This window comes from Phyllopteryx taeniolatus, chromosome 7 (genome assembly GCF_024500385.1).
Source record: "Phyllopteryx taeniolatus isolate TA_2022b chromosome 7, UOR_Ptae_1.2, whole genome shotgun sequence".
Lineage (NCBI taxonomy): Eukaryota > Metazoa > Chordata > Actinopteri > Syngnathiformes > Syngnathidae > Phyllopteryx > Phyllopteryx taeniolatus.
This window is the reverse complement of record NC_084508.1, coordinates 2,819,230-2,847,015: the sequence shown is the minus strand read 5'-3', so window position 1 is coordinate 2,847,015 and position 27,786 is coordinate 2,819,230. Positions and strand designations below refer to the sequence as shown.

General features: G+C 41.9%; 2 protein-coding genes across 14 annotated transcripts in view; both read right to left on the bottom strand.

Moving 5' to 3' along the window:
* Window positions 1–15,209: 15,209 nt before the first annotated feature.
* LOC133480414 (zinc finger protein Gfi-1-like) lies at window positions 15,210–21,176 on the bottom strand. Its single transcript, XM_061778371.1, has 6 exons — window positions 21,030–21,176; window positions 19,890–20,181; window positions 18,756–18,935; window positions 18,329–18,624; window positions 17,250–17,387; window positions 15,210–16,319 (listed from the first exon to the last, which is right to left on the bottom strand). Exons 2-6 carry the CDS (start codon window positions 20,065–20,067, stop codon window positions 15,975–15,977), a joined length of 1,137 nt encoding a protein of 378 aa, XP_061634355.1. The 5' UTR covers window positions 20,068–20,181; window positions 21,030–21,176; the 3' UTR covers window positions 15,210–15,974.
* Window positions 21,177–21,909: 733 nt separating this feature from the next.
* evi5b (ecotropic viral integration site 5b) overlaps window positions 21,910–27,786 on the bottom strand; it is a 29,720-nt gene continuing 23,843 nt past the window's right edge. For 8 of the 13 annotated variants that reach the window (XM_061778358.1, XM_061778361.1, XM_061778356.1 and 5 more), the window contains 7 exons: window positions 27,406–27,537; window positions 26,794–26,934; window positions 26,075–26,233; window positions 25,735–25,881; window positions 25,553–25,648; window positions 23,929–24,024; window positions 21,910–23,114 (listed from right to left, as the gene is read on the bottom strand). In XM_061778358.1, coding sequence (XP_061634342.1) covers window positions 22,818–23,114; window positions 23,929–24,024; window positions 25,553–25,648; window positions 25,735–25,881; window positions 26,075–26,233; window positions 26,794–26,934; window positions 27,406–27,537 — 1,068 coding nt within the window. In that variant the 3' untranslated portion in view covers window positions 21,910–22,817. Of the gene's footprint in view, window positions 23,115–23,928; window positions 24,025–24,076; window positions 24,614–25,552; window positions 25,649–25,734; window positions 25,882–26,074; window positions 26,234–26,793; window positions 26,935–27,405; window positions 27,538–27,786 lie in introns of those variants that run through there. The other 5 variants (XM_061778357.1, XM_061778365.1, XM_061778360.1 and 2 more) reach the window with 4 other exon arrangements.

Below are 27,786 nucleotides of genomic sequence, written 5' to 3'. Positions count from 1 at the left end.
TGTCACAGCGCTGTCAGCGTGGGGCATTCAAACACACCCGCGATCTGGATCATTTTGTCAGTTAGTCCTTATTATGCCTGTAGATTGCTTTTGTATGTGTATACAATCATACAAATACGCCTTTGTCATCGAAACCGGTGCTTCTCAAACTGGGGTACAGTATTGTAAACGAAAATTCTACCCTGGACCCAAAATGTTTGTAAACTCCTAATCAAAATAATGAATATAATAGTCGAAAACAAACAAACATTTAAAGTGTGTTTGGTTTTTGGGCACGTTTTTACTCGAAGGTTACATAATGTGTGGCCACTTTGGCTAACAAGTAGCGCACAGTGCCAGCATGGTGGCGGCACTGGCCTGTCTCAGGTCACTGATATCAGATAGCCATTTATTTTGAATTGACTCAATTCTATTATGCGCTGCGGCCGATAAGGATGAATAAATAGGGAAAAGGCGAAATTTGGCCCGGAAGTTCCCCCTGGAAGCTTTTGAAAATTCATCCCCTGAAGCCAGTTTGACTTAGCTGCATGAACATTGGTAAACATGTTTGTCATGAGTAGAGCTGCACAAACGTCTCAAGAAGTCAGGAGAGAAAAGACACAGGAGGCCTAGCATTTTGGTTCGAAGCGGCCCAGGGATCCTTCAAAAACCGACTCCTCTGAGAGATTTTGTCCCCATTTCTAGACATATGAGGGAGGCTAAATTGCGAAGGATTTCATTTTTTTTCCCTGCATGTGGGCAGAACATCGCAACGTTTGCCATTTTAATTTGAAACTGACATTTTGTTGTCGTTTTGGCCCATTTCCAGTTGTCCTTCAAAGGCTATTTTTCGGTTGTACCCACATTTTAAGAACACAGATGGACAATGCAAAATTGCAAAGGAATTGAGTTTTCACCATTGGTTTTAACAATTTTGTTTTGAAGCGGCCATTTTAGGCCCATTTTGGTCATTTCCAGCAAAGAACGAATTGGCCTAAAGATCTTGTCTGGTTGTTGCCAGATTTGAAGCACTTACAGTATAATAAACGGATGGGTAACGCTTACCTGCAAACTATTATAGTTTTTATTATGTGCGAGCTGAGCATGGCAGCAAAGTTTGCCATTTTGGTTTGAAGTGGCTTTTTTGGGGTAATTTGGGTCATTTCAGGGGGTCTCTAAAGATAAATGAAGTCCAGTAAGAATTCAACTCCACCAGGTGAGAGCTTGCCCAAACGTCTTGTGTGTGCGTGACAAAGGTCCCGCCCTGAAGATTTCCACCGATTTCTTCCGAACCCTGTATATTAAGTCCTCCTTCTGAAACACCTTCTGTTTTTAAGATTTGGTTTGCTTATGTAGTGCACTGTCCCAGGAGAAATCCTCCAAGAGTCGGAGAAAGCGTCACGCGCATTTCCTAGGTGACCTTTTAGCGCGAGCCAGGTTTTAAGTGAACGCTTTATCCAGTCCACTTCCCTCGCAGGCCTCTGCAGACCACCAGCAGCTCGCCTGTCGATCAAAAAGACAAAAAAAAAAAAAAAAAGTTGATTCTCTCCTGGGGGTCCACTTAAGCTACACTGCTGCTTTCTAAAAATCTCGTCAAAGCTCTCTCAAGTCTTTGTCAAATCTCGAGCTAACAGTGCGTCATAATTGGAGTGGTTCACATCGTATCATAATTGGGGTGGTTTATGTTGTAGTTGGAGTTAATCATATTTCATTTTGAGGATATTGTGAATGCATCGCATTATAATTAGTATGTATTGTAATTGGATTGATTCCTATTGCATCGCCATTGTAGTGAATCGTATTGCATTGCCATTGGAGTGTATCGTAATGCTTCGTAATTTTGGGTGAATCATATCGCATCGTAATTGGATTAATTCATATCGTTGCATAATTGGAGTGATTTGTGATTGCCTTGAATCGTAGCGCTTCTTATTGCATCTTAATTGTAGAGAATTGTCTCGTACCATACGTAATTGGTGTGACTGATAGCGCATCATAATCGGAGTGTATCATATTTGGAGTGAATCATATTGCATCATAATTGGAGTAATTTGGATTGCATCATAGTTTGATGGAATCGTATCACATTGCAACTAGGCTTTACACGATCAGGATTTTTGGGGCCGATCAGCGAATTAAAAAAAAAAAAAAAAAAACGATAACCGATCACCGATCCAATCACAAGATGGAGGAATGTGTCTATTTAAATGACCTTTTCATTTAATGTATATACTTGCGTACTTAATTGATAAAAAAAATTATATTTACAATAAATAATGTATCTTTGTTCCTCTATTTATGCCAGTGACTCATAGTGACAGACAGAACAAATGAATGGTCCTCTATTTGCTGGCAGGAAGTACATACAGTAATTAATGTATCCACTTTTTGTGACTTTTGTTTTGTTGGTGTGCCGTGAGATTTTTCAATTGTAAAATATGTTCCTTGGCTCCATAAGGTTGGAAATCACTGCTCTCATCAGATCGTGTATTCTAATCAGTCAGGTCAAACAAACATTAGATGACAGAAATAATGGGTGCTAACTTACTGTTATTAAATTACTTTATTTTTAATTAAATTACTTTAGAGCATGAGTCGACAGAATGGCGGCATGTTTACGTCCAACCGTTCGTGCTACCGCTAGCTTGCTAGGCTACATAACATTTTATTGCCCGCTTGTGAGCCATATCGTATTCAAAAAATAAACTAGCAATTGGATTCAAATATACTGTGCACGCAGCGACGCGGCGTTAATGTCTTTTGCGGAGCATTGAGCAGATCTGCGAATTATGACATTAAAGCTGATCAGCCGATCAGGATAAAATGCTAAATATCGTCTGATACCGATCAGCCCGATCAAATCGGTGTAAAGTCTAATTATAACTGGAGTGAATCCTTGGCATCGGAGGCAATCATATCGCATTGTAATTGGACTTTATCGTAACTAAAGTGAATTGTATCACATCGTAATAGTAGCAAATTGTATAGCAATGTATTAGAAGAAATCACATTGTAGCGTAATAGTCAGTCCTTTGGAATCGTAATTAAAGGGCATCATATCGCAGGGGAGTGGAAGGTATTGTATCGCATTGCAATTGGAGGAAATTGTACTGCATTGTATTTCGACTCAATGTACATTTTATCACATCGTTATTGTAGTGAATTGTATGGCAATGTAATGGGAGGAAATCGTATCATATCAAAATTGCAGGGAATCGTAACGCATCGTAATTGGAAAAAAATTATCACATAGTAATTGGAGGGAATCATATCAGTTCATTTTATAGCATCGTGATTGGATTGAATCGTATCACATCTTAAGTCGCTTTATACGTATTTTGAATGCATCGCGTCAACATCCTTATCGGTGTCAATGATGGAGATTCATTCTTTGCATCCTTCCTTCTGGCTTTTAGTGCGCTTGCCTGCATTTTTTGTTTGTTGTCACAATACGTGACAGAAATATGACCAGCCGACTGTAACGGGAATGATTTGACATCAGTCGTTTGCTGCTGGAATATCTTTTTTAAGGGGCGGGGAGGTTCGCAGAGACACCCCCAGTGGCCCCGAGAGCTAATGGAGTTGGGGGGTCTCGCTAGGGATGCTACTGACCTATGGCCCCTTTTTGTAAAAGCTTTGCCCCTGTAGCAAACAATTGCGGGGAGGGGCTGGCTGTGTTTACTCTCCGGGAGAATCTTCTTCCGCATCTCTCAACATCCCCGTTATGTCGCGGCGAGGTGAAAGCTCCCAGGCGACAGCGACAGCATCTGTCTGCCATCGAGCGAGGCGCCAGGGATACACGGCGTGAGATCTCGCCATCTCGACCGCGACTCTCCGTGTCAACTTGTCGCCGATCAATACGCACAGACGCTGGCTTCGGCTCGACAAGGTAGCTGCCGCGGGATCCCTGACAAGCGCCGATCAATATGGCTGTGTTCGGAATCCCTCCCTATCCACTGTAGTGTGTCCTATATAGTGAGTTTCCCGTTTTTGTGTCGTGAGTATAGATTATTCCCTATGTAGTGCCTACAATGTATCCCACAATACATCTTTAAAAGTAGTAAACAATGATGGTCACTAGAAAGTCAAGTGTATGCCTTGCGCTGTTAGAAAAAAAGAATTGTCCACTTCTGTTTGCTTGAATTTTTTATTTTTTTATTTATTTTATTTTTTATTTTTGGGGGAGTAAAAAAAATCATTAGATGTGGCGTGAAAATATCTTTAACGTACGATAAGTAGACGACCATATCTAAATAACATATGAAGTGCTTCGTTTGTACAAATTTTGTAAATTACACTAAGCTTAAAATGGTCAAATGTTATTATACAAACCCCAAATCCAATGAAGTTGCAATTTTGTGTAAAATGGAAATAAAAACAGAATACAATGATTTGCAAATCCTTTTGTAACCTATATTCAATTGAATACACTATAAAGACGAGATGTTTTATGTACAAACTGATCAACTTTATTGTTTTCTTGCAAATATTCACTCATTTTGAATTTGATGCTTGCTACACGTTCAAAAAGAGCTGGGACACGGACGGGCATGTTTACCACTGTGTTGCATCACCTTTCCTTGCTCAGCGTTCAGGAACTGAGGACACTGATTGTTGAATCGTTGTAGGGGGAATTGTTTCCCATTCTTGCTTGATGTACAACTTCTGTTCCTCAGCAGTCCGGGGTCACCATTGTCATATTTTGCACTTCATAATGCACCTGCACACATTTTCAATGAGAAACAAGTCTGGACTGCTGGGAGGCCAGTCTAGTACTCACACTCTTTTACTATGAGGCCACGCTGTTGTAACGTGCAAAATGTCTTGACGAAATAAGCTGGGACGTCCCTGAAAAAGATTTTGCTTGGAAGGCAGCATATGGTGCTCCAAAACCTGTGTGTACCTTTCAGCATAAATGGTGCCTTCACAGATGTGCAAGTTACCCATGCCATAGGCACGAACACACCCCCATACGAACACACCCCCATACCATCACAGACGCTGGCTTTTCAACTTTGTGCTGAGAACAATGCGGATGGTCCTTCCACGAGGACACGACGTCCGTGATTTCCAAGAACAATTTGAAATGTGGACTCGTCAGACCACAGCACACTTTTCTACTTTGCGCTAGTCCATCTCAGATGAGCTCGGGCCCAGGGAAGCCGGCCGGCGGCGTTTCTGGCTGTTGTTGATATATGGCTTTCGCTTTGCTTGGTAGAGTTTTAATTGCATTTGTAGACCAACTGTGTTAACTGACAAAGGTTTTCTGAAGTGTTCCTGCGCCCACGTTTACACAATGACCCCGGATTTTAATGCAGTGCCGGACAGTCAATGTTGGTTTTCGGCCTTGCCGCTTACATGTAGAGATTTCTCCAGATTTTCTGACTCTTTTGATGATATTATGGACCGTAGATGATGAAATCCCTAAATTCCTTACAATTGTCCATACAAATGTTGTTCTTAAGTTTATATGTTCAGACTATATTCTCACGTAGTTTTTCACAAAAGGTGCCCCTCGTCCCATCGTTTCTTGTGAACAACAGAGCCTTTCGGGTATGCTGCTTTTATACCCAATCATGAGACCCCCCTTTTTCCAATTAACCTCTTCACCTGTGGAATGTTCCAAACGGGTGTTATTTGAGCATCCCTCAACTTTCCCCCGTCTTTTGTTGCCACTGTGTCATCTTTTTTAGAATGTGTTGGAGGCATCAAATTCATAATGTGAGAATATTTGCAAAAGAAAACAATCTTCTTAATCAGTTTGAACATTTATTCTTTTGTCTTTGTAGTTCATTCAATTGAATATAGGTTGAAAAGGATTTGCCATTAATTGTATTGCTTTTATTTATATTTGATACAATGTCCTAACTTCATCAGATTGTAAATCATTTATGTGCTCAAAATGTATTACGGAAGGTATACTAGCTGATTTTTCCCCAAAAATCTTGACTTTACGCTCATAAAATTATGACTTGACGGAAAACCCCTAAATTTTTACTTGTAAATTTGTGGCGCGCTTGCCGAGGCTCAAACTGCCCGGCGTCTCCCCGAGGGGGACCGATCGAAGATGTTACATGCCAACTGGCTGTCAAGACGATTCCGTCAGCCGCTGTTTAAAGATGCTGACACACCGTGTTTAGGGTCCCGATGTCTTGTTGCAAGTGATGGGAGGCTTTTAGTCCCGTTTCGCCCCCCCCACCCCCAAACTGCCTTTATCCGTTTAAGTGTTCACTCGAGTGCGACGATTCCCGTTTCACCTGCCACACGTGTCTCCTGATACTTCTTGCCTACTCAAGCCTTCCTTTTCAGGTCATCTGCCCGCAACCCTTTGACTTTAATTGGAGACTTTTTCCTCCTCAAACTTGGTTTAAAAGAATGCAGCGTTTTTTTTTAACACGCAAACAGCGAGCTGATTTCAATTAAAAGCCCTTCAAGGACGAACCAAAGTTCAAACCAAAATGACTCATTTTGCTGCAGTGCTTTGGCCACACGCAATGCCGACGCAGCAACTTTTTCGCACTTTAATGTTATCAGTCTAGTATACGGGGGTCTAATTCGATAGCAATCAGACCCTATCTCTAGGACCAGTTTGTCTTTGAAGAACCTTGGAAATGACCCAAATGACCTTGAAATGGCCGCTTCAAACCAAAATAGCAAAAATGCTTCACACACGCAATGAAGAAAGCTAAAATTGTTTGCAATTTAGCGTCGCCCATCTGCCATGTACGCAGTTGATTTATTGCTTTGAGATACAATTTTTCAAAAAAGAGGATTCCAACTGTTTATTGCCACTCCCAGTTCGGGTTGAATTACCCCATTGTGTATTTAAAACAACCGCATAGCTTTGCCTTGATAAAGTCTGTTTAGCTTAATGCTAACAAAAAATGCAAATCGCCATAGACGGGCTAACAAACGGCATCATGACCCAAAATGGACACGTTAAACCAAAATGACAAATACGGCTGCCGTGCTCTGCCCACACGCAATGGTGAAAACTCACATTCTTGGCAAGTTAGCATTCGGCTCATTAATTTCAGGGAAACGTTAGCCCCCAAAACCTGTTTAACTTAACAAAAGCATTTGCATCTCTGTCACAAGTAGACCCGCAAAACAAGTCCCAAGACGCCATGCCTGAAAAGACATAGGGAGTCAGCCATTTTGCTTTGAGGTGGACATTTTAGGCTAATTTCCAGGGGTCCTTCAATAAGAAACTTTGGACAGTTTTTGTCTAAATGTTACCAAATTCAAACCACATACAATGGACAGTGCTAAATTGTAAACATTTTGGGCTTTGGTCATTGGTGGTGGGCGAAGCATGGTGGTGAAGTTTGACTCGCCATAAAACACAAAGCTCTTATAATAACTAACTTTGGAAATTCAGCGGTTAAACTGAACAACATAACATTTTGTGGGCACGTCTACAATGAGGAGACCCACTAAAAACCCTTAAGAACCCATGCTTGAAAAAGACACAGGAAGTCAGCCATTTTGCTTCGAAGCGGCCATGTTAGGCTCATTCTCATTGGCCCTTCAAAGATTTTGTCTGAAGGCTTGCTAACTTGAAACTTGTCGCCGTTGGTGACCATCGGTGAGGTTTTGAACAAAACTTGTTACCGATCCCGTGGTGTGTTGATGAAGAAAGCTTTGCGGGGCGGGATCAGATTCCGGTTGGACTCATCAATGTTTCAAAGGATGCCAGAGGGAGAACGGGAGAGCCGCTGCACTGCCTCGCGATCCATTTCTTTCCACTTCCGCGTGGGATTGAAGCATCAGAACAGTGGGAGCCCCTCCCGGGTTCTCTGGACCTCTGGGCCCGTGGAAGTACTTCTTCCCGGTGGCGCGCTTTGATCCTGCCGCTGTGTGACACATGACCACACAAGAGCCCCCGGATGGGCATTAGCGCAGGCTTCAGCACACCCGACATCCGCCGCCGCCGCTCAAATCATTCATTAAATCAGAACACAAAAAGTAACTTTACTTGAATGCCTGCCCATCAATATTTCATGCCGGCTGAGGATGAATCTTTGTCGTTTTTGCACTGCGGGCGGCGTGAATATTGCAGGGAGATTCATCGGCGACATCCTCGCGCCAGCTCTCGGAAGTCGCGTCGGCCTCATTTACATACGTACGTTTGAGTTATTTATTTGAGCGCGCTAATGCACACGCAGGTGCGTGTGGGTCTACACGGTTTGAAACGCTAATGCCTGCCTCGGAACACAAACGTTTGGAAATGACACTTGTGTGACAACAACCTCACAATGTAAACAACAACAACAATCGTTCTTGTAACATGTTCGAACATAGTGAACGTTAACGTGTCCGACGTGACTCGCATACATAAATTTTTAACTGGACGAAGACGATGAAATAACAGTTTTGGATAAAAACTGGTTAGACAAGTAGTTGTTGACATTGCCAACCACTAGCCTGGCACACTTCACAGATCCACGCCAACCACGATTGTCTGTCGAATCACGGCACACTTTTCGTCAATTGAAATGTTTTTACTGAATAAAGATAACAACGTTCTTTGTTTTAAAAGTTTTATTTTTACAAAAACAAATTCATATTTTGGGAGAATAACGTTTTTTTTTCTGTAAAGTTGTAATCTTAGAAGTAAACAAAAGGTGATTTGTTTTAGTTTTTGTTGTTGTCATCTTTCAAGCTTGTGTGTATTTCTTTCAAGGAAAAACGCACTTTAAAAAAAAAAAAAACATTTTAATAATTTCTTTAGAAAATGTTTCTCTGAAAAAAAAATTTATTTAAGTAATCTTACAAGTGTATTTGTTTGGAAAAAAACGGTAGGTCACTTCCTTTGGGGGAAAAAAAGTTGTAATTTTGCAAGTTTACATTTTTAGGTTGCTTTTTTAAAAAGTTGCAAGCTTACAATAACAGAAAAAAAAATATCCTAAAGTCGTATATTTTAGAGAAAAACTTTCATAAATTGTCATTTTATGACAATAAAGGACTATTTTTTTAAGAAAAATAAATTCCATGCTTAAGAGAAAAAAAGATGTAATCTTGGAAAAATACAAACTTGTATTTTTTTATTTTTTTGTTCGCACCGCATCCAATTATTTGAATTCAAGATTCGGCACTTCGACGACGACTTTGAGCAACTAAATGTTTTACTGTACATGACAGAATACTTCTCGCCACTGATTGCCACAAAGTCAGCATGCAAGTAGCTAGCGGTCTCATCTCATTGTATTCAGCCACTTGAAAACCGCATCCATGTCCACAACAAAAAAAGACACGTGAAGGCTTTTGTAGGAGAACGAGAACACCGTGGCGCTAAAAGGCCGTCGCGCTCTCGCTTGTCACTTGTGCTCAAACTCGTCTTTTATTTCCCCCCCCCCGAAGACAAAAAGAAACCTTCATCACATCGATCTGCTTTTAAGATGCACGGATTATTTGAAAGTTCATCGGGTGGGACCGAAAATGTCTTTTAATTCCGGAATGACACGGGTGACGCTTAGTCGCGTCTGCTCACCGGCGGGAAGGTGCTCGCCTCACGTGCAATCATCTGCTCATATCTGATGCTAAACGAAGCGGCTAAACACGCACGCGCACACACACACACTGGCCCTCCAGACTCACGCTGTTCAGGGCCCCAGACCCGACTAATGGAAAGCTTTCAAGATGGCCGCAGAGAAATGTCGTCCCTCTTTTGGCCCCCACTGATTTCTAATGTGTGTGTGTGTGGGTAGTCTTAGTTTTAGAATCACTCGCACACAAGCACCTGGGGACATGCCATTATAAACAAGTCTAAGGACTGAAAAGGGCAACACGCTGCCCCCCAGCCCCTCCCCGCACGCGCGCCGGCCTTGGATGAAGTTATGCGAGCATCTGCATAGTCATTTGAACGTGTCAAAAAAAAAAAAAGTCCAAATCTTTGTCGAAACATTGTAGTGTCTTGACTTCTGAGTTAATTAATTCCGTGACCACCCGCAAAATATCTCAGATCATCTTTCCCCAATGAAATTAATGAAAATGCCATTAATCTGTCCCAGCTCTGTTAAAAAAAAAATAATTTTATTAAGAAAAATAGCACTCTACAAAATTGCACTGTATAAAAATATTACAACAAACCGTAATAACATTTCATTTGAATAGAATGTAAAGAGTTTGTGGGTCATGATTTCCTGCTTCAGTGCCCATTGATATTGTGCTTCTGGTCTGTGTGCCTTGGCCACCAGGGGCAGTATAATACAGTCATACATAATACATGAAGAAGAGTTTCAAAACTAAATGACTCAGCCAGCTGGAGTAATAGTTGTTTCTTTGCAGAGGATCAATAATATATGCCTGTTATATGGTCTAATTGTTATAACTAAGGCAACATTACTGCTAATTTCGTTAGCCCGTCTATGGCGCTATGCATTGTGTATTAGCATTGGGCTAGCAGACTTTGGTAAGTTATGTGGTTTGGTTAAATACAAAACGTGTACAGTGGACCACTGCTATTGGCAGGAACAATTGGGAATAAACTGCCAATAACTATTTTGGGGGTTCCCCCCCCCCCCTCCGAAAAAAAAGGGGGGGAAAGAAAATCTTTTTTAATATTTAAAAAATTGTACAAAAAAAAGGGAAAAACATCTAAATAAAAAAAATGCAAATATATTTTTTTTAAATCCACAAATAAGTAAATGTGCATGTACCGAACTATGAGTATGCAGGGGTTCCACTGGAATTCTTAAGTTTTATTTTCCATCTTCAACTGGGAATGGCAATAAACAACTTAAAGTAAGAACTTGGCCTCTTTTTTGAAGAATAGTTCACTATCTGTTGCTTGTTGTGAACTTGACTGCCACCATGGCTAGCGCTCGTAATTCAAATTTTTGCTCGCAATTCAAGAACAAAGTAATCTGTCTAGCAAAAGCTCGTATCTTGAAAAATGTGTAAGTTGGCTGCCTCGTAAGTCGACGTTCCACATTACTGGTATTATCTCTCAAATAAGCTTTTTCTGTTGTTAGCGTAAAATGCTAACATAAAGCTACTAACGCATAGCTTCATTCTGAAATAAAGCTAAGCGGTTAGCCGCATTTGAATCTTTGCCTGCTCCAAGGTAAACTAATGCAAAGTTATTAGCTTTCGAAATTCATAAAAATTCGGCGCAAGGCTGTTCGGCCAACTTGCATATTCATTTCAATGTGTCAAAAAAATCTTTATCTTTAATCTTTAAGAATTTTGAGGGCTAATTATGTGTGTGCTGTCAGTACTTTCTGGATGCACTGTATTTTTACACGTTTGTATGTTTCGCGCGCGCGTGTGTGTGTGTGTGTGTGTGCTAAAGGTATAAAGTAGCGTTGTTAAACGGTGATATGGAGGTCGATGTGTCTCCTCTTGTTATTATTTTCATGCTCTCTCTTCTTTTCTTTCTGCGGCGTCATGAATTATTTGTGCGCGCGCCTTGTTGCAGCACTGACAGCTGCTTTGCACCGTTTGTCACATGAGGTGAATAATGAATAAGCCTCCATGTTGAAGGAAAGACGTGTTGGGGGGTGGGTGGGAGGTGTGGGGGGGGGTGGGGGGCGGTCATGTCTACGACCCAAACTTTGCTGAACTCTTTGAATCCGCCAATGAGTTAATCAGTGCCGTTAGCTCGCGGGTTCCGTGCCCAGAACTCGTCAGACCTGCACAAAACAAGGCAGAGCAAATATTATGACAACACACACTGCAGTATAACAAGCAGCGGAGGCGCCCGAGGGGAGTCATCGCAATCTCACTCTTTGTGTTTTCTACTCATCAGCAGCTTGTCTCTTTACCGTCAAACAAACAAGCACCTCTGTCGTCTCTTTTACATAAACGCTTGAAAGCGACACTCCGCGGTTGTCTTATGGACACTTGAAAATCAATTCAACGTGATTAAAGGATGGTTTCGATTCCACCGTGGACAACGTTGTAATGTTACAATAACAACGAAAAAAAATTATCTCACGAGAATAAAGTTTTGAAAGATTTTTATTTAGGGGGAAAAAAAAGTGATTCGTAAGGGGAAAAAAAAGGTCAGTTTAAAACAAAAAAAAGTAAAAAATTTTACAGCACAAAAGTTTGATTTGCTCTAGAATGTTTTTTTTTTCATTCAAAAAGTCAATCTTACAAGAATAAAGTCACATTTTATTTAAGGGGAAAAGAAGTGTATTTATTTTAAATTAAAAATGTCAGATTAGTTTTTTGTATTTTTTTTAAAAATCCATTTTACAAGAATTAAGTCTGATTTATTGGGGGTGGGGGTTATTTTTCAAGGAAAAAGTGAATCTTAAAACAGCTTGAATTTTTTGGGGAGAAAACAGTTTTTAAAAATTCTGTGAAAAAGTCATAAATTTAGGAGAATAAGTCAGTAAACAATTTGGAAGGACAAGAGTTGTAATTTTATGAGAATTAAATTAGATTTTAGTAGAAAAATTTATAACACCATCCATCCATCTTCCATACCGCTTATCCTCATTGGGGTCGCAGGGTCTGCTGGAGCCTATCCCACAATGCAACACAGTTTTCAAGGTATACAGTACTGTATGCGGCAAGAAAAAAAAGTTGTTGCATGGAGATTTGCTAGCGAACGCACCTTTTTATTTTGTCATAATGAAGTGTTTTCACTTCTATATCGTACTGTATTTATTTTATTTTTTTACTACGGGGGAAATAAGGTAGGTATAACTTTGTTGATAGAGCTGGAACAGATTAAATGCGTTTCCATTCATTTCAATGGGAAGCATTACCTCGGTTCGCGAACGGAGTCACGTAACCGATTAAATTTATGAAATGGTCCCGCTACCTCTGTCTAAGTTCATTTTTCAATTCAATTCAAAGTCGTTTTTTTTCCAGGAAACAAATTTCTAAGGATAAGTCGTATGCTTTGAGATAAAAGTCATAATCATATTTTAAAAAGAAATATAAGTGGGACTCTTTGAAGAAAGCTGTATTTTCTGAGTGGGTGAAAAAAGTCACACTTCTAAGGTTGGGGGGGGGACAATTCCCAATAAAAAAGTTATCATACAGGAAACATTTTTCAGAAGTCTTATACTTAGAAGTTATTTTCAACTTTTTAAAAAATATATATATATTTTTTTTTTTTTTTGCAAGGCAACTATTTGACTATTATGATGATAAACTTGAACAAATACGTTTTATCTCTATGTGTTTACTTTGCATGTGTTTTGTGGTTTCTGGAACCTTCAGGTAAGAACCCAATGTTGCAGTACCAGCAGGAAACCGTGGGGGCACTGTTTGGATATGCAAGGGGGGGAAAAAAAAAAATTCCCCACGGACATCGTAAACCTCTCTCTCCTCTTCTAGACCACCACCCACATTTTGTCTGCAACTCTCTTCAAATCCTCTTGTGTGAATTCAGTTAAATATTTCACAAAGAAATATGTATTAAATCTCGTTAGACTGTGTACCTAATGAAGTGGCCACTGAGGGGAATCTAGGTCAATTATCTCAAGTTCACATGTAAAGTTCTTCGATTTGACATTTTATTTTCTCTGCATTTTGGATTTCATTTGTTGTATTTATTTTTCATTCCAAATGTCCTGTATGTCCAGTACATGCGTGTTTGACAATAAAGCCGACTGCATGTTTCTCACCTTAATGAGCTACACGAGTGAGTATCACAATATTAGGAACACAGGATCACATTGCTTGTATAGGCTAAATTTGCATTTATTTTAAATATATTTGAAGTGCAACTACAATGTAGCGCAATTTTTTTTTAATCCCTCTTTTTAAAGTGCATTAATAAATCATATTTTTTTTCACAGACGTGGTCCATCCCGAGCCGAGCCGTGATTGATTTGTGCACGTGGCCCGAGGCATGGCGGGAATGTGGTCACGTTTAATGGAAGCTTTTTTCTTTTTCTTTTCTTTTTTTTCCTCTTGAGATTGACTTTTTTCCCCTCTCTCTGGGGAACATGAAATGTTAAACATAATAATAATTGTAAGAGATTATCGTCCTTCTTCTCAACGTGTGCTACTGTGTTTTATTTCCACATGCATGAGTCATCCTCTTCATCGCGTTCAGAATTCCTGCTCTTCCTCTTCTTCTTCTTCTTCTTCGTTGGCCTTTAAAATATTAAAAACGCCTCCGCAGGCCTCGTGCATGTTAACCAAATGAGGCGTGAGGAAGCAAAATCTCAAAATGTCAGTCACTGATTTCAATCACAAAATTCCCTTTAAACAAAAGAAAAAACACTTTTATTTTGTTTTTCATATTGTTGCTGTTCTGAACTTGTTTTTTTTTTTTTGTTTGTTTTTTTTTTGCAACTCAGCAGATAACAGATCAGCACGCCTTCTTCTTGATGGGGTTGCAATAAACTTTGGGGATAAAAATTCAAAACAAACAAAAGAAATCAGCGTTTTGTTGCTGATGCAAACACGTGACCCGAGTGGGCAAAACAAACATGCGCCCGGCAGCAGCGGGCGCACGTGCACGCAATCACAGCAAAAATGCCAAACTTGTTGTTTTTATTCCACTCTGGCCCAGCAAAACGAGTGGAAAGCTTTGCAAATAAATAAAAAAATAATAATAATTTCAATCGTTTTCATTTTTTGCAAATAAATGTTCTAAATGACAATATTTGGAAGTTATCAGTATTTATTTTTTTTTTTAAACAGTTTCCTTTTATTCAAATATATACCAACAGCAAAATCAAAGAAACTCATCGTTTCACTGTGCTTATCATTTTTTTTCAGACCTGTATGTCAAGTCAAAAATGCAAATAAAAATTTATTATACTCATTTTTGTAGGTTTGTTGTTAGCATTTTTTTGGATTTTTTTTAAAATGTATTTCTATTAATTATATTCCAAATAAATCATGGGACTCCTGGGGCGACCCCTAATGAGACAAGCCGAAAGTTGCAACAACAACGTTAATTATGTATTACAGTTTCATTTAATAAGCCTTTTATTACACCGTTTTAATCCACTTTGAGTTTTTTATGATTGAATATTTAATGAGTCTTGCTGTCCATGCTCACATTATTTGGTATGTTTTCTTAAAATGTATATTTCTGATTTCACTTACTAAAGTTTTATATACATGATTTTTATTCTTTTTAGGCACAAATTGAGACTAAACTGTGAGACAGGCTCTGCGTATTTCAAACATTTTTTTTTTTAAATAACTCTCGTGTTGCAGTTTGGTTGGGGAAAAAAAAGTGATGCCAAGGGATCATTTTGTAAAGAAAAAAAAAAAAGTTAATGATAATCATCACATTTGTGAACATGTGCCATTGAAAATATTTGTTTTTTTATTAAATCATCATCATCACATTTCACATTTATTGCGTTTGGTCAAACCAGGCCAAAAGGGCAAAAAATATATATATTTTTTAAAATAAACAAACAGCTGCTGAATGGTGAGAAAGGGAAGAAGAAAAAATCCTCCAATCTGACTTGATGTTTTGCCAGCATGACTTCAGAGGTCAAGTGACAACAAACAGAAAAGATTGCGATCTTTTTCTTTTTTTTTGCACGCGTGCTTAACGTCTCTTAATAAAACTAAATGATGAATGATTCTCTTTTGACAAGAGGTGGGAATCTGCTCGTACGACAACATGACCACATTTTGCCAAGACGATACAGAGATCGAAACCGCTGCGATGCAGCTCCAATGGCTCGATTAGCGCATGAAGTCTGAAGAAATGAAACAAAAACAAACTGTTTTACTTTTTTACAATAAGGACATATGTGGCATCGCCCATATGATACGTTGTCATAGCAGTACTTTTGAAAGGTCTATTGTTACTCTCCGTTTACTCAAGTTTTTGAAAGCATCGATATCAATATCTGTATCAGTGATACCAACCTGTATTTTACTCCCATTGCGATATCGATATCGATACCTGCCTCGATGTTTGACTTGTTTTCGTCCATCAGATAGCGACGATATTCGTATTTGCGTATCAGGGCACACCTGTCCGTCCATATTTTGTCCCACGACGGAAGACGGGGAGGTCGGGTCGGAAGCAAAGTTTTGCTTGCGCGTGGCCGTCACTTGATCCCGTGCTGCGTCTCCTTGTGCCTTCGCAGGTCCACCTTCCTCTGGAATCCTTTGCTGCAGAGGTGGCACGCGAAGGGCTTGTAGCCGCTGTGTTTGCGACTGTGCGTGATGAGGTTGGAGCTCTGGCTGAAGGCCTTCCCGCACACCTGACACTTGTGCGGCTTCTCGCCCGTGTGGATGAAGGTGTGCTTCTTCATGTCCGACTTCTGGTGGAAGCGCTTGCCGCAGTACTGGCAGGCGTAGGGCCGCGTGTCCGAGTGGATCAGAAGGTGCGTGGACAGCGTGGACGAGCGCTTGAAGCTCTTGCCGCAGATCTTGCAGTTGAAGCTTCTCTCCTGCGGGGGGCGACGAAGAGTTAGTCACGTCAGCGGGGTTGTTATATCGTACGACGTAAAACATTTACGTGGATTTACAACAAAGTGCTGTCAAATCATGACAAGAAAAAAAACAACTGTAAATCTAAATTAAACATTTGCTTTGCTTTAAATAGAAAAATACTGAAACAGGTTTAAATTTACAGTAATAGCTTGTATATTACTTAACCATTCACTCACGCAAAATTTACAGTAGAGATATGTTAAAAGAATTATATGTGGAATTTACACAAAACACAAATATCCAGTAACCATAAAAACATCATGTGAAGCCAGGCAGTTCCCAGAGTGCATTGCGCCATGCAATGTTGTATTATTGCAGTAATAAGGACGTAGTAGTTCTTTTGTTTGTTTTTTTTGTTTTTTTGCTTTGCGTTGCAAGCATAATTTTGATTGCCAAATGAGTTTGAGGTTGTGAAAAAAATGTTTTTGGGGGGGGACTGGAACAGATTAGCGGCATTTCCATTTCATTGGGGAAAGTTGATTTATGATATTTAGGATTTCAGTTATGAGCTTGGTCACAGAAGGAATTCAACTCAGAAATCATGGCACGGCTATATTTATGATATCACTACGTTATAGCGATTACGTGATTATGGAAAACATATGACGGCATATTTGCGGCTCATCATTAGCGAATTCACCCTCTTGCAGATTTTTAACATATTTCTCCTGTCAATTTTGCATGAGTGAATGGTTAACATATTACAAGGAATAAAGTGTACGTATTGTAGCGTACAGTACTACTGTGCACTACTGTTTGTTTAAGAATTTAAAAGGTGTTTAAGCGTATAAAACGTTTTTGTATGGTTAATAGGAGTGTGGGTACTTTGTGGATTCCACCTATTGCTGAACGCCCGCGACAAACGAGGGGTCAAAGGTCGCGCTGACCTGCGAGTGGACGGCCTTGTGCTGCTCCAGACTGACGCCGTGGCCGAAGGTTTTGCTGCAGATGGGACACGCGAAGGGTCTGGTGCCGCTGTGGGAGCGGCGGACGTGCACCTCCAGGCCGTGCGGCGTGGAGAAGACCTGCCGGGACGCACGGGGGAGAAAAAAAATAAACAAAATTAAAAAAACGTCATCGTCGTCATCATCATGCAACGGCCAGAGGTGGCAAAAGTACTCGCGCGCTTCATGACGTTGAACCTCGCCAAACGTGTCAAAAATAAAGGTTTTATTTCAGGAACTGCATTTTACTGCAGCTTCCGTCATCTCCATTTCAGCCAATCGTGAGGCTCTACGTGATGATGTCACCACGAACTCGTCACGTGTGTCCTCAAACATGTCTGCGTTAAGAGTTCCTTCAAGAGATTGTAGTTCTAGTACACTCACCTGCTGTTCATTCTTACGCACAAAGCACAACAATGACCATTTCCGTAAAATGAGGGTAAGTCCTCCTCGCCAGCAGTTGGCGCTACACTGCGGCGGTTTGACTCCCTAAAATCAGAAAGACCGAAAGGTGTCGTTTGTTGAAAATTTAGGGATCAAAAGTCAGCATTGGTGAGTACTCAAGAGTGAATATTTGTATTGGTATCGATATGGCAAACAAAATCGACAACCTTAGTTATAATTTTGGAGCTGTCTGTTTTTCGGAAGAGAATTAGGTCAGGTTTTGTGATGAAATGACACGCAATGAAAGACTCTTTCGGTATTTCCCCCCCCCCCAAAAAAAATTTGCCTCTTAATTGCGTTATTTGTAATCAATTACAAAAATGAACTTAAGCGTACTAACTCCGCGATTTCCAGACAATATTTCGAGAAAGCTCATCAGGTGAGCCGCGGGAACCGACCAAATTTCGAATGAAAAATATTCATTTGTCATTTTTCATCTATTTATGTGACAGGCAGAACCACGAAATGTCCTTCCACGAGGCGAGGCGGCAGAAGCTCCATAATGGACCCGAGTAAAAACTTTTTTGTTTCTTGACGTGAATCGCCGCACTACTGCGCCACTTCCGCCATTTTGTCACCTTGCCGCACTTGACACACTTGTAGGCGCCGTCGAGCAGCAGACCCGCGCACGCGACATCCGGCGGGGCCTCGCGGCGGCGGGCGTGCAGGGGCCCCCCGTCGTGGAAGAGCAGCGAGGCGGCGGAGTGGCGGCCGAGCGCGTGCTCCGCGTAGAAGCCGTGCGCGGACGGGGCCGGGCCGGGGTAGAAGCCGTGCGCGGCGGGCGGCGGGTAGCCGCACCAGTCGTACGGCCGGAAGGGAACCGAGAGGGCCGGCGCGTCGTCCGCCAAAGGGGAGAAAGATTTCAGCGAATCCACTGGAAGAAAAAAGCCAGCGAACGTTCAAGACGACAAAACATGAACGGACTCCGGCGTCTGCTCAGACGAGCGGTCGTCAATGAAGTGACGCTTTTAGCCGAGTAACGAACTAGAAATCCGAATTGCTCACCGGGCGAGGCAGACGGCGACGGCGGCCTCCACAAGCCTTCGTAGTCCGGCGCGGGCACGGGCGCGCAGCTCACCGGGGACGTGCGAGAGGACGCGGCCGCGTTCGGGGCCGGAGGAGGCGAGGGCTCCGCGGTCTCCGGTGCCTCCTGCGGGGGACACCGGCCACCATCACTCCACGGACCTACATCACCATCACCGCCGTCACGACAATAACAACAACAGTAATATTAACGTGATAATTAGTTTCAATGTTGCGACATTTTTCCGGGACACCATTTTTACTCTATATTTCCAAATCATACATGTAAGAAATATTCCTTTCAAACATAAATAGCACGACTAAAAACAGTAATTCGCCTCATTAAGTCATCTTTTTGATATTGTATGATAATAAATGTTGAAAATGTGAACATACACATTACTGCTCAAATGTGTCAAGTCCAACAGTAAAACAATATTTTCCACGACTAAAAACATCCATCCGGTGATTTACCTCATGGATTCATGTTTTTGTTTGTTTGTTTGTGATATGTTCAAATGTGCACATCCATACGGGTATTGACTGCTTAGTTGTGCTTAATTGTTAATTGACAGCAAAATCGGATAGTTGAGGTTTTTAAAAACTTTTTTTTTTCAAAGCAAATTTTCGCTTAGCTTTCAAAGGAAGCAGCAAAAAAAAAAAAAAAAAAAAAAATCGAATAATTTGTTACATTTGAATGTTGTCAGAGTGCGCACACACGTGTGGATTTACGGATCAAATGTTTATTTTAACAGTAAAACAGGTTTAAAGAACGCCTTTTTTTTTGTTTGCTTTACTTTTGTAGCGAACATATTCATAACATAGCAGCAAGAAATCTGAACAATTTGTGATATTTTGACGTTTTAGTGCAAATATGCACACACGTAAAAGTTGAGGTTTTAAAACGCAATTTTCTTTCCTGACTTTTGGATATTGAGAAGCCGCAACCGGTGAAAAATACGAACAATTTGTCACATTGTAACGTTTGAAATTATAATAACACACAGAGTGGAGGTAAAAAAAAAAAAAAAAAATGTTTTTTTTTGTTTTTTTTTAATCCTAAATAATAAAAGGGGATTTTTAAATGTCGTGCGAAGTATCAGGTGCGTTTGTTACCTGCGCAGTCGTGCGGCGCTCGCGGCCGGCGGTAAGTGTGCGCCCTCTTGCTCTTCACCAGGAACGCGCGAGGCATCCTCGCCGCTGCCGGTGCCGGTGCCGGTTTCTCCTCCGAATCCTCCTCTCGACCTTCCTTCTGCCTTGCGAGGGGAGGCCACGACCGCCCCGGAGCGCGCATGCGCCACGCGCCGCCCGCCAGGTGTCACGGGGACAGGTGACGCCGAGGAGGAGGAGGAGGAGGAAGAGGAAGAGGAGCCCCCAGGCGTTTGCTTGCACTATCCAGGTGAGTGACCTGCACACAAAAAGAAGCTTTATTTTATTCATGGATTTGTTGTTAGCCGAAAGAAGAAAAATAAACACACCTCCAGTTATTATCATAATTTTTAACTCTGTCAACAAAATACTGCACTCGTTGGCTGCCTCATATTGGCCTGAAATGTTTTTTATGTTTAAGATGTATTTTATTCTCGTGGTGCCTTGACTTACGAGTTGTGGTCATTTTCCATGTACTCATCAAATCAATGCTCCCCATTGAAATGGATTGAAATGTTAATGTATTCCAGAAAAAAAAAAACACAATGAAATTGTAACGTTTAAAAAAATTCGCGAATAGAAATAAGCAGTTTTTTCTTTGCTATTTTTTTTCCCCACGGAACTTCATCTTCGTCACTCTTTTTTGCCTCATTTTCCGCAGCTTCGCCATCTTTTCATGAAATTACACCAACATGTTTTCAATAAAGATAGCACTGCATTGTAAATTACAAATATTTTAAAAAACACAAATACATAAGAACGTAAAGCAATATAATAGCTTAATAGTGTCATGAAGCCGAAATTCGCTGCAGTAAATCCATGTTTTGTGTGACTTTAAGCGGGCGTGGCCTAATGAGTGACGTCAGGAGCTGTAGTAAATTAGGTAGTTGAGTATGAACTTGGAGGGCGGGAGTAATAAAATAAAAATAAGTATATGAGCTTGAAGCAGAGCAAAGCAAGTGTTTTCATTTTCTGCTTGTCCCGTTTGCGAAACGGAAAGTTACCGGAAGTGTGTGTGTGTGTGTGTGTGTCTGAGCTAGTTGATGCACACACAAAATTAAGCACACAAAAAACACACAGTCAAACATACAAAATAAAAACACTCACGCACTCCTCAATGCGCAACAGGCTTTGAATGCGCATGCACGCTGCGCGTTCTCGCGCGCGTCGCCAATCAGAAGGAGCAGAATCGCGACAGGATGCGAGCGCGGACGCGTGCCCGAGCGCGATTAGACTTCCGCTCAGCGAGAAGCCCGCAGATAGGACGCGCGGGACGATAAAAAAACCTGCACCTGCACACGTGACCGCGTTTCCGGCCGGCATGCGCGCGCACAGTCAGCACCGACACACACACACAAAGGAACGAATACATCCAATAAACAGCATAAAACACACTGTGAACGCGCACAAAACGAACATAAAACACACACGCACACAGAATCAACAAACACGACATGAACACACAAGAATAAAACTAAACCAATACACCCACAACGACACAAAAATGAACACACACACACACACAAATGAATACATTCATCCAAAAAAATAAGAAAATAAGCACACGCACGTGCACAATCCAAATGAACACACACAAAACAAATAATTGTGTATTGTGTTTACAATACATAAAAAAGAACACACACAAAATACCACTCACGCACACACACGTTCAATAAAGACACACGTAAATGATCACAAATTGAACAATTTGAAGTCCGCAAAGTTTTTGTGCAACTTTAGTGAGCCATTTTTTCCCGCCCCTGAGTTGAGCTTTTCGAAGTTCCACACAATAAACATTCTGAAGCGTTTTTCATCCGTGTTGGTAAATCACAGCTGAGATCTGAAGGCGCAAACACTCACACACACACACACACGCGTTTGTGTGACAGATTGCCATCTGACTTTTGTGGTTTTGGTGTTTGAAATCATCAGCAGTCTCCAATCGCTCGCCTCCTGCCCTCATAAAAGCACAACAACACACCAATAAAAGTTCAGCAAACATTTTATTGTCAACTCCTTGCACCCAACAAGTTCACTTCCGTGTGTGGGCATGTGTGTGTGCGTGTTGTACTGCAGACTCCCAAAGTGCTTCATAATAAAAAAAAATAGTCGAACGCCGACACGGTCCTCACAGCCACCGGACGAGCGAATGGACGAGTCTAAGTTCAGAATCCAGATTGAGGTCCAGATCCAGGTCCTAGTCCGAGTCAAGGTCCGGGCACCAGTCCACATCTACAGTAAGTCCAGGTAAAAGTCACGGTACACTTCCAAGTCCACATGTGTAAAAATGGAGTGAACACAAGAGGAACAACTTTGGGAACACAACAAAGTGTCCTGAAATCAACATACACACAACAAGCAAACAAACAAATAAACAAACATCTCCCTCCTTTCCTTCCTTGTGCGATGTCTTCTTTGTTACCACGACAACTGATAGCCCCCCCTACCCCACCCCCTGCTGTGTACAGTACAGTCTTTGTGAGGTAAGGAGGCCCCCGAGGTCCATTTCAGTTGATTTTCCTCTCCCGGCTCGTCTCCGGGTCAATTTCATCGGAATGAAATGTGTTATTTCTTTCAGGTCAGGAAGGAAGCAAAATGTCCTCCTCGGGGCAAAAAAAAAAAAAAAAAAAAAGTGACAAAACAGATGCGCACACACACACGGCGCGCGCGCACACACACACACACACAGTAGAGTTGTTGGTTTATAAAATAATGTTCATATAAAATCCCATTGAATGAAGTGTGATATCGCCTAAAATGTGTTGTTGTCTCTTTCTGTGAAGCTAGTGCCCCCCCCCCCCCCTCACTCCTGTCTCTGTGGCCTCTGTCACCGCGATAGCTTCCCTGCGCGTGTGTTGAGCGCCACGCTTCCCATCTGGAAAATTCCACGCGTCACACAGCGGTGGACCTGCGATTTCCGACGTTAGCGGCGGCGGGTACGGAGAGCCTCAAAGCTTCGCCGTCCTCTTCTTCCTCGTCCTCATCCTCGCTGTCCGTGCCGCCCAGTTTGGGATGGAGAACGACGCGGCCGCCGCCCTCGGTGGCGTCCTCGTCCGAAGAGAGGTACGGGCCGTCGTCGAGAGGGTCCTCGCGGTGGCGGCGGTGGTGCGCGTAGTGGTTGATGATGTGGATGCCGTCGAAGGCGCCCGGCTTGGAGGAAACGCCGCGCTGTCCTTTTAAGCAGCAAATCTGCGCCAGCGAGACAATTTGGGCAACATCAGAAAAAAGAGAGAACACGTAAGTATGATGTCATTTAAAAAAAAAAAAGAACACGGCTGAAGAGGAAAAGCATGACATCACCAGACTCGATGAAAGAAATGACAAAAAAAAACCAAAAGGCATAAATAAAAAGGAAAATACGACATCATTAAAAATATAATTAAAAGATAATTATAAGAAAGTGATGTCATCATTAACAAGACAATAATGGTATCATTAAAAAAATATATATATTTTTTTTTAAATCACAGCTGCCGATCATTACATTGGGGCTCAGAGGCTGCCTCTCTGCGACCCGTTAGAGCGTCTCGCTTAGGAGCCCAGAGACAAGGCACGTATTTGATTGACAGCCAAAAGTTCCGGGGAGGCGGGGCATTTATCAACACGCCCGCAGCCCAAAGAAAGTCTAATTCAAGCCTGATTTCACACACACTGCGATTTAAAAAAAATATATATATATATTATTCATTTAAATGTATCCTGGTTGTTAACAAAAACTCTTCTCTGTGACGCGTCACATTGCAACATGCACGTGCGTTTTGATCCCCGCCAGCGTTTCTCAACCCTTGGCCTCCACTTTGCGAGGGACGGGTCGCCGTGTCGTCTTGACAACTCGACGATGTCGCGGGGCCGCACAGGAAGAAGCGCTTTGGGTGGAGTTGACACTTTTGACTTATCTGTTCGCCTCACAGTCAAACCAAGCCAGGAAACAAATCTCAGGGCGAAAGAAGGTGCAGAAGAAGAAGAAGAAAAAAAAAAAAGGTGTGAAAAGCTCAGTTGTCACCTCATGTTTGAGCTCTTGGATCTGATCTTTGAGTTCTCTGATGTACTGGTTGGAGTCGCTGTGGTTCAGCTGGCCCTGCACCTTCCCTTCTTCTTTCTGGACCCCGATAAAAACAACAAGTCATAAGCCTTTTTTTTTGTTTTTTTATTGAATATCTCTCTACAGTGCTAATGTCAAATCATCCACAAACAATGTATGTACATACTGGGAAGGAAGTCATTTTGATGAAACAAACTCAATGACTTATTAACTTTGAAGTTGAGGTCACAAGGTCGATAAGGTGGCCACTCGGGTAGGTGGGTGTTTGGAGGGCTGGCGGGTGACAAATCCCCCCACCCCCACCCCCACCCCCACCCCCGTATTTAAAAATATCAACTTCCTGCAGTACCGGGGGGGGGGGGTCCCAATGGACCCTCGAAAGGAGGTCCAGATACAAGCCCGATGATGTTTTTGAGGGTTTTTTCCAGTTTCCGGGAGCTCAGCTGCGAGATTCAGCAGGTGGCAGCCAGCCGGCGAGCGGCGGCCGTTAAACGTCTCGGGAATGTTTTTAGTTTTATTTGGTGTCAATCTGCCAGTGAGGATCTTAAAAAAAAATAAAGCGTCACATTGGAGTCAAGAGTGAAACCACTTCCTGCGGGCCCCACAGATGCCGGGACTGATAACAACTGGTCGACGAAACTGCTTTCTGAACAATGGGAAGAGAAATAATTTGACAGCCATACAAAAAATATTATATATATTAAAATACAGTGATTCCCTGCATATTCGTCTTTTGGCATTTGGAATTTTGTTGATTTCTTTGGGGAACGACCGTTCAACCGTTATTCGCTGAGAGTTGTTGACTATGCGCCATTTTTGTGCTCAGGCCAAAGCAATGAAAATATTATTGTTCCGACAGCTGATGGAATCGTATTGTTCGGTTTTATTCGTTGGGTGTTTATTCGTTGTCGTTTGAGATGTCCTGTTTTGTTTGTGGTCCTTGAACCCGCCTAATGCACAGTCAAAAATGAAACTGAAATTATGTTTTTCCTTGTTCTGATGCAGCTCCTATTAGCTTGTGTCATTACAATTTGCCTGTTTTGTGTGTAAATGCCAAACGGCGAGTTTAATGAGTTATACCGTCTGTGTTAAATTCCAGTGCACATCACATTTGTTTGCCATGTGATGATGTCACATCATTTTGTGCTAGCGTGTTCTTTAGGCTAGCATGCAATACTATTGATGAGCCTCATGTAAAGGTGGTTTGTTTGTGTTGAATAATTTCACTACTACATCCAGTTGTTATGCATGTACCATGGGTTCAAGATTGTGTACCTTCTAGATGCACAGTGTTGATGCTTTATGATCCTCTCCATTTGAAGATGCCATTTTTGTTGCCATCTTGTGGCATCGACATTCAATAACAGACCTTTTTTACGAGGGGTCGTCAATTACTTGGGAAAAGGCAATTCTACGGTTGTCATCACACATTTCTGCCTCTTTGCCGTCACCGGCACCCCGCGAAAGTTAAGAACAAAAGCGACATTCACAAAGCTAAAAATCCTGTGAGATTTACCATCTTCTTGCACAATAATGATTCAATTTGTTTGACATTTGAGGCCTGTTTTAATCCAAATTGCTTTACCTGAATCTCAAGCTCGGAGATTTGCTGCTGCAGCTCGGCCATGGCGGCCATGTTGTCGGCCTCCCGCAGCCTCACCGCCATCACTTCCTCTTTGCTCTGGAAAAAAAAAAATGCATATTTAACAACCCCTTCTTACGCTCGTCTCCCAGCGTGCATCAGTGCGAAGTCCACCGGCCCGGTACCTTGCATTCCCTCTCCGCTTGTCGCCGTTTGATGTCCTGCAGCTGCGAGTGGAGATCTTTGTTCTGAGACGTCAACGTCTGAACACGCTCCTGAAGGCTTCGAGCTTCCTGCTCCGCTCGCCGCAGCTGATTGCCATGAATTTGGTTCTGAAAAAATAAGAAGAAGAATTTATTTACACGGGCGAGTGGAGATGGATTCATTTTGGAAATAATCTAAAATACTAATAGCAAAAACGCATCAATATGAATGAATTGTAAGCCTTTGATAACTATTTGAAAATGTGACTAACCACACGTATACTTCCAAACAATTTTTATTTGTTTGTTTGTTTGGTCTGACCTGCGTCTCCAGCTCCAGCATCCTCTGTCGGCTCTCCCGCATCTCGGCCTGCGCCTCGGCTTCCCGCAGCCGCACGCTCATCAGCTCCTCCTGCAGCTCGCTCAGCGTGTTCTTCTTAGGACTCTCCCGCCAGCGGCCGGACGTCCGGGCTAGGTGGCGCTGTGGGGGTCGCAGAGCTGAACTCAGTAGGATGTCACATAGGGTTGCAAAAGTCCAGGAAAAAGTTGGGAACTTTCCATGGGAATTAACAGGACTTTATGGGACACAATGTGAATAAACCAGGAATTTAGTCAACAAAAAAATCATTTTTTGGTCAATAAAATAAAATCAATAATACTAAATAAATACTCCATTCACTGCCATGGACGTTCATATTCGTCAACTGGAATCCAACCATTTATTGCCACCGACGTATATCTCCGTCAGGTATGTTTTTCAACGGGCAGCAGTGGAAGAGGGTCTTGCCTACTTTGTCTGTGAAATTCAGGTTTGTAAGCCAATGTAATAACTAACAGATCCCTGTAGATGGCGGCATTGCATTGCTTTGGATTTTAGATCAGCACAGCTTTTGAGTAGAAGATAAACATTAGGGGGTAAATCTTGCAAGTTAGACAAGTTTAGCCACATCACACTCGAACAGAGCATGTACTGTATGCACAGAGTATGGGCCCTGGTGGGCAGTTTGGACACGACCTGGACTAGAGTGAATAGGTTCCCACCTGCCAGTGGTCCTCCAGGTCTCGAACTTGCTGCCGCAGCTCCTTGAGGCCCGTGAGCGCCTCGGCCTCCCTCACCGTCACGGCCATCAGCTCCTCCTGCAGCCGTACCACGTTGGTGTCGTCCGGCAGCGACGTGTTGCGCTAATGCAGGGAGCAAAAAGGACGTTAAGGGATATTTTAGTATATTTTGGTGCCCAAACAGGCATGTTTAACAAAGCCAAAATGAAGATTTTTTTAAGGCTTTATTGACCTCTCATTTACTCGATATAACCTCCAAGGGTCGGTTACATGGGCTCAATTTATCAAATTATTTGAAGGCATTTTGCAATTTGACATACTGTATAAAATAAGTGCAACGATAAGGAAACATACCTTTTACTCTATTTACTGTACTAATTCCTGTTAAATAATAATTTTTGAAATATTTTAATTTATTGTACCATATTTTAATTGAATTGTTTTATCATTCTTGATTTTACATCTTAAGGGTTGTTGTTTATTATGTCTTTTGTCGTGTCCTACGAACCTCACTGGAGCAGTGTGCTATTTATTATAAAACAATATCATAATGAAAGCACCTTGAATGTCCATTGAAGCCAATTTGTAACTCACCTTCTCCATGTCCAGGATCTTGTCCTGCATCTCTTTGAGCGCGCACTGGGACTCGGCCTCCTTCAGCCGGGCCTGCACCAGCTCTCGCTCCAGCTGCAGCACCGCCTCCTCCGAGCAGCGTAGCGCCCCCTTCTGACGACAACCACACCAAGCACAAAAGGTACACACTCATCACGCCACGTCAGACCACGCTATCAATGATGACTGATTATTATAGTAATTTATTTGGATTGTGAAACCAAAGTCAGGAACACATTAACTAGTATCGCGGTGTAGTCGATAGAGATTTATTTTATTTTTTTTCCACTTTTTAAAAGTTATTTTACCTCATCTAAAACTTATTGCAGTAATTACCACTATATCACAGATTTTCTTTTGTAG